The 16241-nt window shown below is 34.8% G+C and overlaps 1 protein-coding gene across 1 annotated transcript; it reads right to left on the bottom strand.

Annotated features, from left to right (window-relative positions):
• Positions 1–184: 184 nt before the first annotated feature.
• On the bottom strand, positions 185–15402 carry LOC145582604 (DEAD-box ATP-dependent RNA helicase 10-like). The gene is made up of 13 exons (XM_081639581.1): positions 15147–15402; positions 14816–14945; positions 14309–14378; positions 14035–14097; positions 13637–13711; positions 8580–8699; positions 8287–8328; positions 8115–8189; positions 5852–5995; positions 1466–1603; positions 1087–1198; positions 924–1012; positions 185–408 (listed from the first exon to the last, which is right to left on the bottom strand). Exons 1-13 carry the CDS (start codon positions 15283–15285, stop codon positions 280–282), a joined length of 1326 nt encoding a protein of 441 aa, XP_081495707.1. The 5' UTR covers positions 15286–15402; the 3' UTR covers positions 185–279.
• Positions 15403–16241: the final 839 nt, after the last annotated feature.

The following is a 16241-nucleotide window of genomic DNA, read 5'->3' as shown; positions in this document are numbered from 1 at the left end:
AACTGAGAAATTTTAGAGAGTTCGACAAATAAAAACAAGAGAACGCAACTTCATGGACAACAAGATGCAGATAGACTTTTCTTATCAGATGTCTTCGAAGAGAGTTAGACTTTTCTTATAGATGTACGATAAGCATGCTTGTATTAGTCGTATATCTCAGGAATAGTGTCAATAAATAGGCAGGAAAAAAAATATATATATTATCCTGGAAGAGTATCTAACAAAATTTTTGTAAACCCTACTTTAATACTTCCTGTTTGTCTTTGCAAGTAAAAAGCATCATCTCCTCGACTTCTTGAATGTTTTACCACCGCCTTTGTTGCCTTTGCTTGAGTATTTTTCAATTTCCTCACCATCATCATCTCCCCTGCCTTTTCTTTTACTCTTCCCGCCAGATTCCTTTATTTTCTGTGGATGCAAAAAGCACAATATTAAAAACACCAACCTGAACTTAATGTAGACTTTTTAAAAGTAATTTTAAAAAAACCTGAAACACACTAAACACGAAGCCACAAGATATGTACTACGTATTAAAGATCCATTCAGAGCATAAAACCATTTTAAGCATCAAGATGGAGCATAGCAATGCTACAGAAGGATCTTTAGCTTATGCCAATAGCAAGGTTCACAGAAGGTCAAACACCACATGTGAAAATGTCAAATTGGGTCTTGAATTTAGCATTCCATTTATTTATGATCTCAACGAGTATACAGGGCAGCAGGCAATGTACAGGGATCATGAATGTAAATTCAACCTAGTCGCAAACTCATTAAAGTTTATTGTAATCAGAAGATCAAAAATGTAATATGTTAGATTTTTTCTAGCTTGACACAAAAAGGAAGACAAACAGAGAATAATCTAAATCACAAAGGAAACTGTAAACCTAACTCATAAGAACACAATAGATTTTAAGCTAATATACCATATATGATATCCTTTTTGCCTCATTAACACGTTCAGACAGGAGCAGTGCTTCCGCTTCCTCAGCTGGATGCTTCGGTAACTTTTTGCCTGTATCTCAGATAATAAATGAAGGGCTCAAAGAAAACTAATTAATGCTATCATGAACACAAAATGCTGCTCACCTATCAACTTCTCTATCTGGATATAATACTCAACCTCATACTGATTTACTAATGAGATGGCTACCCCTGACCTTCCAGCACGAGCTGTTCTCCCAACCCGATGTATGTAATCCTGAAACCATAATGACATTGTCAGATGAATACAATGGAAGCAAACTGACTACATCACGGTCACATGCCTTAAGCACAAGAACAACTTGTCTACGTCTACTCTGTATTACTTCAAATTGAACTTTGCTCACCGTCAGTAAGCACTTTCACAGTTTCACTTATGGAACAAATGAAAATTTGAAATGTTTTCATCCAGTATACATTGGAAGCAATAAGCAAACCGAGTTCTCAAATGACTACCTAATCTGCAGGAGCAGCAAAAACTGACCTTAGAGTTACTGGGAATTTCATAATTTATCACCATATCCACCGAAGGAATATCGAGCCCTCTACTAGCTACATCAGTGCAAATGAGGATATTGCAATCGCCAGATTTGAACTTGTTCAGCGCCCCGAGTCGTTTTGCCTACCAAACAAGGCAAGGTTATTTCAGAATCAAGCACATACACAATAAGATTCAACTTGAAGGTCAACATATCTACATATTAGGTTTCATACACTCCCTCCGTTATGAATTACTCACAACAAACTAGGAGATTGCGGACTCCTAGGCAAAATATTGAAAGCATGATTAATGAAAAATAAGGGCATACACTTAAGTATTAATCAAAAAAAAAAAAACAAAGTTCACAACCCAGCAACTTGAATTTATGAACCACCATCTAGCACCACGTGTAATACCCCAAAATTTTCCAGCTAGTATAAACTTTTAAACTTTAATTATATATGCTATATTAATAGATTTTATAATTATTATTTTCGGAATTTAAAAAAAAAAAAAAAAAAAAAAAGAAGAAGAAGAAAGAAGCTAATCTTCTCGATAATCTTATCTGACCTTTTGAATTGAGTCTTATCTGATCTTTTGAGTAATCTTCTAGAATAATTAAACCCAAGAACTATAGATTATATATACCTATCTACCCCAAACCATTGTTTTCACCATCATCTCAATTTTATAAACTCATCTCTATTTTGGTAAGCAATTGATAATCCCTTCAATGGCTCAAATTAAAGCACCTTCTTGATAAAAAAATTGGAGTGGTGTCGGTTGGTTAGACGAGAGTGTCGTGCCTTCGTAATCAACCGATTCGCTCTTAAGCTTGCTTTCCAAAAGAAAATTTCCTCCGTTGCAAGATACTTCATAATGAGAAAAGGGATTTTGCTTCCTTACTTTATACAATTATTTTGTGATTTTTTTTGCACTTACGTTTACGGTTTTCGAAAAAAAAAAAACAAAATAGAAGAAAAGGGATTTTATGGTATAGGAGTTGTCAGTAAGAAATGATGGAAAAATTTCGGTGATAGCCTCAAGTTGTTTTACTCATTAAATTTGTTGATCTTGGTTTATGAATCATTGTTTTTATAAAGCCAAACCTTAGTATGTAACTTCTATATTTTGATTATATGGGTTTTTATATATTTCTAACTTAGTAGTGGGTAATACGTGTACAATGATGCTAACTTAGACCCCTTTATTTGTTTACTTGTAGACGGAGGCTACTAGGTGAACGTTTCAGAGGTTAATTACCTCGAGATTTTACGCACGATCAAGGTAATTTTCAATGTCCATCATCTTTAAAATCCCGTAAGAAAACTGTTTTGAAATTTTGTGTGCCAACTATGTGCTTATGTAATTATATGTGATGAGTGTGAAATCGTATGATATTACGGAATTATATTATATATTAGTTTTCTATTTTGTGTACTAGTATATGTATTTTCGAAAAAATTGATTATTTGATATCGTATGAGTTTTTTTTTTTACAAAAAAATAAGATCTTGGGAATTGGATGATTGGTTATATGTGATTGATGGTCTATATGTCATGTAGGATGACTATGGTCTAATAATACTGAAATTGAAGTATTGTTACTTGGAATTAAATTGATTTGTGCAATACTTGTGTACAGTGTAATCGGATGATTTAATCTAATAAAATGTAAAGTGAAATTTAATTTAAGAAAGGAAATGAAACCCGAAAGGGTGAAGAATAGGTTGCCCACCAGTAGTTATGGTTGCTACTAATTGGTTTAAATTATTATATATTGTTGTTAGTCTTCCTCCTAATCACTGGGTATTAGTGAGGGGTGTGCACACTAGGGACATTCTGTTTATTTCATGGCCATTTGGGGTAACGCGCGACCCTCTGGGACTAGTCCCGGCTTACTGGCGTTCTCTTTCCCTCTCTTAACTAAAGTAATAAGGTGTTATGTGACAAGTTGATTTTGGTTGAGTATTATATTGTCTATGAGACTAAATTATGTATAAAATGTTTTGAACTAAAATTATTTATTTTACGGGATGGAGTTGGAATTACTCAGTTTATCTGATTTTTGGGAATTTTCTCTTTTTTCTTGTTTCTGATACATTTTGCAGGTTGGTAAGAGGGTACTCGGTTACTTGTGAGGAGATGTTAGAATAATCACGTAGCTAAGACATTTTAGTTTATTTCTGAATTTAATTATTTTCTTTCAACTACTGGTTTCAAATAATTGCAATTTTGATGTAATGACTATTTTATTTTGCCACCAATTAGACCACTTAGTTTATTAATTATTATTTCATTTTTTTTTTTGCTTTGCATTTATTTTCTACGGAAAATAAGTGTATCAGTAACACTTTCGGAGTTCGATGGTTGGATTTTGAAAGTTAAAAAGGTTACTCTTATTGTTTTAAAAAGACTCGAATTTTGGGGGTGTTACACCACAAAACCACCTAACGCCATCATCTAGCATCACAAAACCAGCCACCACCTAGCACCATGAAACCACCCAACACCACCACCTAGCAGCGCAAACCAACCACCCAACAGCACGAATCACCGAAACCAGGCCACCAGAACCCAGCAGCACGAACAACCACGCACAACCCAGCAGCACGAACAACTACAACCCTCCACCACCCACAACCCCAAAACCCACAACCCAGAACCACCAATATTACATCCGATGAACCCTAAACCCAGAACCCACAACCCAACCCAGAACCCCGGAACTCAAACCCAAAATTCGAATCCAGAACTCAAACCCAGAACCCCAAAACTCAGAACCCAAAAAATGAACGAAAAGGATGAAAATGACAAACTAATGCCTTCTCTATAATCAAGTATAGCTTCAATTGGTCAAATTAAACAATCGAAACTCTAGATTTAAAGTTTTCATGGTTAAATTTGACCATAAAACCTTCACATATGTGCTTCACCGACAATGACGAAACAACAATAAGAAGAGGAAGAGAGGGAAAACGGAAGCGGCCACAAGCAAAGGGACAGAGGCAGTGACTTCTGACGGCGGTGGTGGTTTCCAAGAATATTGTGGTCGAATTGAGGGGAGATGAACAAAGAGAGAAATTTTTGGGTTGATTTAAGAGAGACTGGAGATCGGTGGTGGTGGTGGTGGTGGTGGTGGTTGCCAATGAAAATGAGTATGAATTCAGACGGAAGGGGGATGATTTTGGAGGAAATAATTAAGTAAATCAATGTTAGGGTTTAAGTGAATAAGAGAAAATCAGTAGTTTAATTAGGGTGTTTAAAAAAAAAAATACCAAAGGTAATTTTGTAAAATCACACATAAAAACTTACTATAAAGGGGAAAAAAAAGTTTCTTGCGAGTAATAGGTGTGAGCAAAATTATGGATACCCGGTTCCGAAACTAGAACCGGTGGAGTCACCAGAACTGGTTCAACTAGGTCTGGGTCCAAGTTCGGTTCCAAAAACAAGGACTCGGTTGCAACCAATTCCAATTCCATGTCCTAAGTTTTTGGACCCGATACCCAGTTAATTAGTTTTATATCAGTTTTATTTAGACCGTGAGAGTTAATTGGAGTTTGCGGCCCATTTTTTTTATCAAGCCCAATAACCCTATATACTGTTTCCTTAATCATATATAATAAACATATCTACCAAACCCAAAAAGTTAAAACTATCTTTACAGCCGTCATATGGCTCATACCTCACATTCACTTTCTTCCTCTCACGTACTCTTACTTCCCATTTAATCTCTTTCATCTCTTAGCTAGTCTCACTATAAATCTTTTTTAATTCCCTTTCTTTTCAATTATCTCTACAAATGAAACTAAAGTAGTGAATGCTTACAACTAGATGAAAGCAAATGTATACAAAAATGAACATGGAAACATACAAAAGGAATCTACTACTCTACTAGTAAGCTGAGTTATTTCTTTGATTTTTTTTGTTTTATATATAAATAAATGCACTATTGTTAATGATTAGCTAATCTTTTGAGGTTAATTTTAAGACATTTGATTATATGAGATTTGATTTCGAAGTCAGATTGTTTTTTGGTTGAAGCCATAGCGCCGCGATCCAATTAGATGATGATAAGCCGGGTACCCGGTTTTGAAACCGGTTCCAACTGGATCCGGGACCAGTTCCGAGTTTATTGGACCCGGTTAGGACCAGTTCCAATATCGGGTCCAATTTTTTTGACCCGGTACTAACCGGGTCCGGTTCCAATTCCCTTCAACTTGACCAGGTACCCGATCTTGCTCACCCCTAGCGAGTAATATGTAATAGCCATTTTTAGTAATTGTTATGAGTAATATGCAACGGAGGGAGTATAAAATATGTAAAAAAAATGTAAGAAAAAATGTATGGTGATATACAATAAAATAAAAGCAAAGGCAAGAAGCAAACCTGAGACATATGCCCATTGATGGGAACAGCCCTAAAACCAAGGTTACGAAGCATGAGTGCTAGCAGATTAGTTGCATCACATGTACGAGTGAAAACCATAGTGCTTCCCGGCGTATCCGTCAATATATATACAAAATAGTAATCCTGAGAAAAATGAAAGTATAGCAAAGAATAAAACTTCATAGAAATTTCAAACAATATGATGTATCACTAAAAATAGCTACAAAGTCCGGGAGCATATATGTTAGTACTATGGTTGATGTTGCATTATCCTACAAGCATGTGTTTATCATGATAGATACTATGGGTTTTGGTTTGGATCATCATGGGAAGGCCGAAGACTTATCTTGTTTCAACACTTTCAAAGTGCCTTGTAGGAGGGAATGGAATAGACTTGTTACTTGTGTTTATTCTTTAATACTTTGCTTGGCCTAATGGTTCTGGTTTGTGTTAGCTAGTTATTTGGGCTGTTCGGGTTCATTAACTAAGCTAATTAGGCAGGTTAGCTTGGGCTCTAAGTTTAGTTAGGTTCCAAAACTTTGTTGCTTCCTATTCCTAGTTGGGGTAAGGAGGATATATTATTCAGTTATAACTTATTAGTAAAGAGAACAACACTAATTAGAAGATGGACAATAAGAATTGAGTTTGGGTGCATAGCTTTTTGCTATTATATTGAGAATTGAACTCAGAAGTAAATTCAGAGGGTTTACAATATTATTACCCTGAAGATTATCAAAGGAGGATCAAGTTTCATATCAGTATACACATTGAAATCTTAATAGTGCTCTGCGGCTTAGCACACCAATAAATGAGTAAAACAAAATTATAAGGAAAAGTGAAAGAGTCAAAGAAGACATATAAATGTGATCTCAAGTCCTCAAAGCAGCAAAATGATTTTACATTGTATCTAGTCATAGAGACAGCTTCAGTTTAAAATCAATTGTGAATAGAAACATCGCAACATACAAGAGAACACAGATAACTAGCCAGAAGTACACAAAATAGAATGCATCAACATAATACACCTTAAATTTAAAATTCTTGTAAGCAAAGCAAAACCGTCACCAACAAATTAAGCAGAGGAAATCTGAAGCTGAAACATTTATCTAATGGATTCGCATTGGAATATTAATTTTGGAAACTTTTCACACTGGTATTGCAAAAGTCTCTTCAGTTTTTTTTTTTTTTTTTTTTTTTTTTTGTAGTATTACAGTCAAGTGAATTATTTTTTTCTTCCATAGAGCATTTTTGCCTCCTTAGTCCCACAGTCATTTTAATCACTGTTAGGCTTGGGTATGAGTATTGGTAAAGGCTTTTGATAAAATAAGAAATAGATTGATCAAAAGAGTTTGGGTATGACCAGGCACCAGAGAATAACAAAACATCAAAATGACGAAGGGCTAACTGGGGCCATGATTTTCAACAACAGAAAAAGGCAACTAAATATAGGAGTTGCCTTCCCTATGACGAAGGGCTAACTGGGGCCATGCTTTTTTTATTTTTCCCAGAACAAAGGATAAACCTGGGTATTTAGAGACTAAATGTGAGAATAAGAAAGCAGATGAAGTTTGATTGATAAAATCTGGAGAACAACAACATTAAAGGATGTTCAAGCATTTAAGATGCTTGATTCTCTCCCAAATTCCCAAATCTAAAAGCTAACTTCATCAATATCAAGATGCCCTTCCAGAGCTTTTCCTCTAGCTACCCAGCTAGCGTATTATTCAAGTCACTAAAAACCAAATCATAATGCAACTGCCTGAAGTGCCCCTCCCCCTTCTACTGATGCTTAGTATTGTACTGGAGTTCTTAGGCCTAAGTTGAATCAGCCTACATCTAGGGTTTCTCACGTTTGAACTCAGTAGATTGTTGTAGAGGAAATGCCCTCTTTGTTTGTAGTTTGCGCCTCTAATTATGCAATAGTATATTATCTCTGAAAAATAATTATAAACAATTTATAGATGAAAAAATTATGATTACATAAATTGAGATATCCACAATTCTTCACGCTGGCTATAAAACTAATTCAAGTCTTGCATTTTTTTTCTTAGGCAATTCTTCCTCAATTTTATTCTTTCACCTAATAATATAGATCAACATATCACACTAAGACGCCATGAGAATCAAATTTTCCAATCACAGATTGTAAAAGTCACAGCAACAAGCCAACAAGGTATATCACTAATATCAGTGTCAGAAACTACATTCACAACACAGGGTCGGAACACAACAATAAGAGGAGGAACCATGTAGATGAACAAACCTTGTATTTAGCAGCAATGAAAAGATGTAGCTGCTTCAAAGTGTCAACTGTAGAATATTTTGAGTCTGACTCGATCTGGAAGAGATAAATATATCAATAGGGAAAATAGAAGAAACATATAAGTTAAAAGAGAGGAAATATGAGTATATGACACAGCACATCGAAACCTTACCTTCACTGGGTTCCTTAAACAAGCCCTTTGGAGCTTCTTGACCTGCAAACAAAAAAGGGCTTTCTAGTTAAATATACCCCTCTTCTTATTGGAAAATATCAGCTTCAAAAGCTAATACAACTTTTTTTAAAAAGACTAGCTACAAATACCCAAAGAGAAGGAGAAAACAAAACAGGTCAAAGCCATGTCAACTGTCTAGAAAAACACGTGAAGAACAAAAGTAATTTAATGTCATCAATGAAAGCTTCACAAAGAATGGGAAAAGATCATAAACAATCATATTACATGCTAACCTTTTTGGTCATAGTGGCAGAAAACAAGTAAGTCCTTCTCTCAACAGGAATAATTTTTAAAATGTCATCAAGTGCTTTTTCAAAGTCCTGATTCAACAATCTATCAGCCTCATCCAATACCTGCACATTAATTAAAGTAATCATTAGTAGCTCCATAAGATCAAAGCGGGTTGGTTGAAATGTAAGAGTGCGACAGGTTTTTTTATGTGATCCCGGCATACCCCATAGATTAAAAGAAAAATTCTACCAAACGGCAATAACGCCTGCTTTGGATCGTAAAGTGATGTCTATTTAATATAGTGATTTACCCCCCTCCCTTGTCATATTTAGGAGTATTTTTGGCTGTTTAGAGCCACTTTTATTGCTAATGTGTGCTTTCTAGTGTTTTCGTAGTTTTGGTAGCATTTTGTAGGAAATTGCACATTTGGAGCTTTTTCCCGGGATTATTTAGAGCAAGTACGAGCATTGGAGGAGCACAGCCATCCCTTGTAGCCATCCCTTGTAGCCCAGGGACGGTTGGAGTCATCAAACCGGTAATTAAGGGCTCGACATGTAAGAAGCCGAGGCTATGGCCCGAGTGATTCAAGACCTAAGGCGGAAATTAGCGTTTGGGCCGAGTTAATAGCCCAAACGGAAGTCCAAGGAAGAGCCCAAAGCTTCGCCAGTCCGGCGGGGCAGAAGACCAAAGGAAGCTTACCTCGCCCTATTTCGCGCCCGACCGAGCACGAGAGGAGTCTCAAGAATCAAAAAGGAGGGCCTGGCGGGCCCGACCGGGCGCGTGTCTTGAAGATTGAATTCGACGTTTTCTTTACTTAGATTTTAATTAGGATTTTTATGTTTTGTATAAATACGTTTTAGTTGCTTTTGATACAATTACTCTCTTTCATTAGTTTAATCTTCTCTTAAGCTTAAACTTCTCTCTTGTCTCTCTCTACAACTCTTGGTTTAATTCAATTCATTATTTCCGTTTACTTTGGTAACAATTTCTACCCTTTTTATTTCACTAAATTTTTTGCTTTTGTTCATCGTGTTTTGCTTAATTGCTTTGATTAGTTTAGATTTAATTATGTGTGAGTAGATTATTTTCTAGGGTTGTGGGGATCCATAAATAATATGAAGGGGTAATTTATTATTGTTAATTGCCAAGCTTGATTAATTTCTTATTGATTGATTTAATGCTATGCAATTAGATTAGGTCTGGTTTAATTGTATGAGTTTAGCAATATTGATTTGAGATTCGACGGATGAGAATTGATGTTTAGGCTTAGTTTCAATAGGCAGGTTAATTTATAAATACAGATGCGATTTAATACTAGTAGATTAATTCTGTGATTGTAATACGTAAGGAAAGTCTTTTATGATGTGATTAATTGATGCATTGATGATGGATTATTGTGTTTTATCCTTGAATATTATTAATTGGTGAACCTATACCCTAGGCTTTTATTATTTGATTTTCTCCCTACTTTAATCTCCCTTAGTTTAATTTATCATATCTATAATTTAGTTACTTAATAATTTAGATTATATTAATTAATTAGGAATAGGAAGACTTGTTTTCCCGTGGTTCGACCCTTCTTCCCTTCTTCCGTATCTGCACAGTTAGAGGACTTAGGAATTATTTTTGACTAGGTTATACGACTTTATCCTGTCATAAAGCATTGCCACATGCATAAGATGAATGTAGCGGGGATGCATGCGATGAATGTGTAGCCATACAAGAAAGGATCAGTTGAGAAATGAGATAATTAGGAAGAAAGTAGGGGTTACATTGATTGAGTACAAGATGAGGGAGAATCACTTAAGATGGTTTGGCCATGTAAAAAGGAAACCAAGTGAGACTTGGTAAGGAGGCATTAAAATTTGCAAAGTGTTGGGAAAGCGAGAGGTAGAGGAAGACCTAAGAAAACATAGAAAAGGGTGATTGAGAGTGACATGAGTGCTTCGAGGATTAAGGAAAATATAGTGTTATATAGGGCGGTGTGGAAGGAGAAAATTCACGTCAGCGACGTGTCGTGCTTGAATATATACTTTCTAAATTTAATTTCGTATTTAATTTTATTATATTGTCCCACTAATGCTTTATGAACTTTATTGTTTTCCTTTTCAAAAGTTCTCTCAAACCTTTCCATTTTTTACTCCAACGTTTTAACCACTCCTTTAAAATTTTCTTGAATTTTATTCTTCAAACCACCGGTATTCCTATCAATACTTCGGTTTTCTTTTTAAACTCCCTTAATTTTTATGGATGCTCTTTTGTTTGCTCACTTTACTCACCTTTTTCAAACCCTTTGAAATGATTATCTTGTTATGTCCCTTTCTTTATATCGTATGATTTCTTATGATGATTCATGTTAGCGGACCCCAAATTGTTTTTGGGACTAAGGCTTTGTTGTTGTATTAGTAGAAAAATCAAAGGGCAAAGAAACCTACAAATAAAAAGACATGTTCACAAATGGAACTAGCACCTACAAACATTAAACAAGAAACAATTGACCTTTGCCACACATCAGCAAGATTCCACAATCTAACATTCCAGTAGATCTTTAGCTCAAGCTCAAGGTGAGTAATTAATGGAAATGAGCTTGAATTTGTCTCCAAGATTCCAAGTCTAGTCAAGTTAAGCCAGCTCAAGATCGACATGGCTTTTTTTATCAACTTTACTTTACTTAACATAAGACTGGACAGTGGAAAAAAAAAGGATTTAGTAGAGAAGGTTGCTTTCGATCCAAACAATGTGGTATACCCCATGGAACATATTGAAGACTCAATACTAGAATCCAAGGAAAAATTCTTTGTATCTTAACAAACACCTAACTTCCTTTTTGCATCAATCCATAGAGTATCCTTAACAAACTTTTTGGTCAACACCCCAACCAATTAGGCATTTCTACTTAGTAGACTATGTAAAGCATGATTTCAATTGTCTTGGTATTAGAATGTATTTTCAGCTACAAATCAATAGAATATCAAATAAATATTTTAGATTAAGGGCAAAGGTGGAAACAAAACAAGGAAAGATCTGGCCGAACCAGGTTGCCTTGTCGAGCTTTGTTAAGGGAGACTAGGGGGCAATTGTTTGGGGGTCTTCAAAAATGAGAAAGGGAAACATCCTTAATTAGACTCTTCATATTACACCCATGTTGGCTACTCGACACTCAAACATCTCTAGGACGCATCAACCCTTCATTATTGAACTTTTTCATGAAAAACCCTCACATAATAGCCTAGTCAGACACTTAGACAAGTAATTCTTCCTTTCTTCTTCCATAGTTCCATCTCTTTCTTGTTTCCTTTCCTTTTTCTCTGTACAAAACAAACACCCCATAGGAGTAATTTAGAAAAAGAAAAAAAAAAAAAACTATTTTCATTCTAGTTTTGCTCCACTCTTTTTCTTGCAATAGTTGTTTGGGGGTGCATGAGAGCACAGAAATGATAAACCAACAAAATTTTAAGAACGCTTAACTTGTTCATGTTAAGCTTTTGTATTATTTTATTGATGCTTTTTAATACATCCTTATTAAAGTTGAAATTATCTTAAGTGATCTTATAGCTTGAGAACATCATAATTGTATGCCCCACTATCTCCACGCTAATTTAGGATGATGCCCTTGCTGACTTACCCATGCAACTTCTTATCCCTCCTCACCCTCGGGGAAGGGGGCAAAAAAACAGAGTGTCTACCATTTTTAAAAGTTAAAACATAGGTCTAAAGTACCACTTAAGCGCCTTGGAACTGTACATTAAAACCCGTCCACCCACGATCACATTTAAGGAAAAACTAAATCAAATAAGGAAATTTTAAGTGTACTCTAGAAATCTAGAGCACCAATTAGTCACCTAATTGCATATAGAACTTAAGCCTTTAAGCAACCTGAATGCACATCCTCTATCTCAAATCAATCAATCAATCAAAACAGATTATTTAGAAGTATTTTGCACATCCTCTATCTCAAATCAAACAATCAATCAAAACCTTAATTTCATAAGGTCGGCTACATGAACCAATTTGATTATTCCGTGTGGTCATCCACAAAAATCTTCCTCCTCCATCCCGTACGATCAAAAACCTCATCCTCATGCAATTCCATATACTTCATATCCATCCTAACTCCTTCGAACCAAGTCATTTTCGGTCTCCCTCTCCCTCGTTTAACCCACCCCTCCATGGTCCCACTCTTCGTAACGGTGCACCCTTAAGTATTCGTCTTGCATGCCCAAACAAACGCAGACGATTTTCCCTTAGTTTGTGTGTAATGCCTACCACACCTACTTTCTTGCGAATTTACCTCATTCCTGATTCTATTCCTTAGAGTGTTCCCACACATCCACCTTAACATGCGCAATTGTATAACCTCCATCTTTCTAATGTGCTCTTCTTAGAAGCCCAACATTTGGTACCATAGCCTTAACATCTCCTATCTCAAATATGACCTAAACATATTTTGAAAATTGAATAGGAAAACCCTATTGAATGACAATAGATATTATCATTTACTTCAAAGATAACCCTAGCAGTCAATAAGAAAAAATCATAAACATCAATGAGGCCTTGGTCTAGTGGTTACATGTCCCCCCACCCTTTGAAGCTCATTAAGACCCCAAAAACAAAAAAAAATAAGGAAACTCATAAATGTTTGATTAGAATATTAGATAGATATTAAGACATAAAAAAGGAAAGACAAAATTTGTCGGTCAGTTTAATAAATCAAGCGGCCCTGCTTGGTGTGGTTTTCTGCAAATCTGCAATCACCTCATAAACATATTAAGAGATATTATGACCGAGGTTCTGTCTTAAAGGCCAATACGGATAAACTAGAATTACATTTACGGAGCTGAAGCCCATTCTCTTCACCTTATATTCAAGGCACCAAATTCTGTTTACTAATTAAAACAAACTTATACTGATTGTACATGTTACATGTGATTAAGTACAACACCAAATAAAACCAAAGTCATTCAGCTAAGCAGGAATTACACAAACAAAAAAATTAAACAGAGCAATGAATACAGCATTCCAAAGAAAAAAACACAGGAAATATTAGCAGCAAAAATACCAGATATTTCAAGGGACGAAGTGAAAACCCCTTGGTATTTGTCAAATGATCCATAAGGCGTCCAGGTGTTCCTACCTATAGAAAAGAAATAATAAATGACAAGACATAACAGCAAAAAAACTAACCCAGTATCACATTTAAATATGCTTCTAAACACCTCTACATAATTTTTAAATGCACAGACACACTTATAGACTTGTAAAACTTCCAAATTAGTTCTACATGCAATATGCACAGGTATACTCCACTAGTTACTGGTAATGTAGCACCTATAACATTAGATTTATAAGAAAGGAAAATTTCAACATTTATACAATAATTTATCCAAAATCCTTAGAACAACTCAAATCGTGTATTACAATAAACAAATAAATAAACAAAAGTGAATGATCACGTACTACAATGTGAGGCCGTCTTGCAAGAGCAATCTGCTGCTGGTTCATGTCCACTCCCCCAACAAGCTATAAAAGATATAAAGCAGTCAGCAATCATGGTACTTGCTTTATAAAAAAAAATTTAAAATAAAAAATATCATATAACTCACTACAAAAAACGCAACTACTTTCAATCATTCATCAGATATCAAAATGTAAAAAAGACATAAAGCTCTGAGAAAGTAGAGCAGTATTGCACACAAAGGCAAGAAAGGAATCAGCTCATTAACAAACTTACCACTGCTGTTCTTAATCCAATGCTAGCTCCTAACGCTTCAAATTGTTCGGCAATTTGGATTGCAAGCTCCCTGGTGTAACAAAACAGCCAAAAATAAGCAAAAGGATAATTCTAGAGGCATCATAAGCTCATTTAATGGAAATGCATTACTGAGCGAGAACAAACTAAGGCCAAAATTCCCAGTGTTAGATACATCAAACAGAAAGCAAACATAACCTTAATCATAAACAAATACTAGTAAAATTGAAATATATAGTAACAATGACTCCTCAAGGCTTCCTTAGATGGTGGAGTATATACTGTATCAAGTTTATGTCGTCTTATGATAGAAGCTGTAAGTTATTCAAATTAAAGACAGTAACGACATATACTGTCAAACAAGAACGTGCAAATTTGCAGAAACAGCATAACAAAACAGCCGGTAATAGGACTAACTAAAGGGAACTCAACCATTCAACACTCAAGCATTAAACCAAAAATCAACAGCTCCATTAACCAAAAGCTCACCGAGTGGGCAAAAGCACGCAACCGAAGAATGGCTGAGGTGATTTGGCTTCCAGTAAAGCCTGAATTATTGGCAATGCAAAAGCCCCAGTTTTACCAGACCCAGTTTGAGCAAGTCCAATTATATCCTTGCCTATTCGAAAATCAACAATTGTAAATCAACAAAAATTATACGAGTAACAATTAATTAAATTAACAGAAACTCAAACAATTAATCAATTAACAGAAACTCCAACAATTAATAAGATAATTATGAAAAATTAACAGAATTCGAAGCAATTAATCGTATAATTATGGTAAATTAACAGGAATTTAAAACAATTAAAAAAAAAACCTGCAAGAGCATGAGGAATGGAATCAGCTTGAATTTTAGTAGGAGCAGTCCATCCTAATTTGTGACAAGCTTCAACCAAAAGATCGCAAATATTTAGGTCTTTGAATGATTTCACTTCTTCTCGGTTATCTTCCTCCATTTTTGTTAATAGCAAAATGCAAACAGAGGAGAATTCGCAACAGCAAATAATTAGGGAAGCAAACGCAAGAATAACCCAATTGAAGTCGAGAACACTACTACAAATACAACTACAACTACAACTACAACTGAGGTTTAGGGTTTTGTAAAGCTGTCAAAGCCTTATTAGTTTACTCGTTGTATGGGCCAATTCACCAAATTGAAATTAAAAAGAAATGTACTGACAATTTATCTTCTATAAATAATACTAAAATAATAATACTCCGTATTTCAAATCTACTTCATTTACCAAATTTATTTTCAATCCCATTTTACAAATTTCATTAATCAGGACCTAAAAGGTACGAAACTTTAGTGAAAGTTGATATTTAAACATGTTTTTTTTCTTCAAATTGTTATTTCAATAAAAAAAAAAAAAAAAGAGTTAGAAATTTAGATGGGAATTTTAAAAAAAACTCGAAAAATGAACTAAATTATTCACAAGTATTTTGTCGAAATTTTTGTATTTTCTAGGCTAATTGTAGCTTGAGGATTTTTTTTTTTTTTTACCAAATTGTTCTTTAGGGGTAGCTTTTTTTATCAAATTGTCTCAAGAGTAATATTTACCAAATTGTCACTATGGGTCTTTTTTATTTACCAATCTGGTCAATTGGCCCCTTCATAAGTAACAAAATTAAAAAATAATAATATAAAAAACTCTCGCAAGTTAACGGGAAAAAAGATAAGAAAATTCTCACCCGAAGTGTCTCTAATGAACTTTAATCCCACAACCTCTTACTAAATAAATATATATGTATAAAAAAAAGAGTGGAACAAATCTTGCTTAATAAAACCGCTAAGCCTCGTTTTCAATCTACGTTTACTTGTACTACGCTTGTAACAAGTCTTTTCTTCAATTAGCTCATTCGTCATCAAAAGGTGTATTGTGGTCATTTGGGTAAAAGGTCATTAATGTTT

This window comes from Chenopodium album, chromosome 15 (assembly GCF_948465745.1).
Source record: "Chenopodium album chromosome 15, dcCheAlbu1.1, whole genome shotgun sequence".
Taxonomy (NCBI): domain Eukaryota; kingdom Viridiplantae; phylum Streptophyta; class Magnoliopsida; order Caryophyllales; family Amaranthaceae; genus Chenopodium; species Chenopodium album.
The sequence above is the reverse complement of the archived record's forward strand: the minus strand, read 5'-3'. Positions and strand labels throughout refer to the sequence as shown.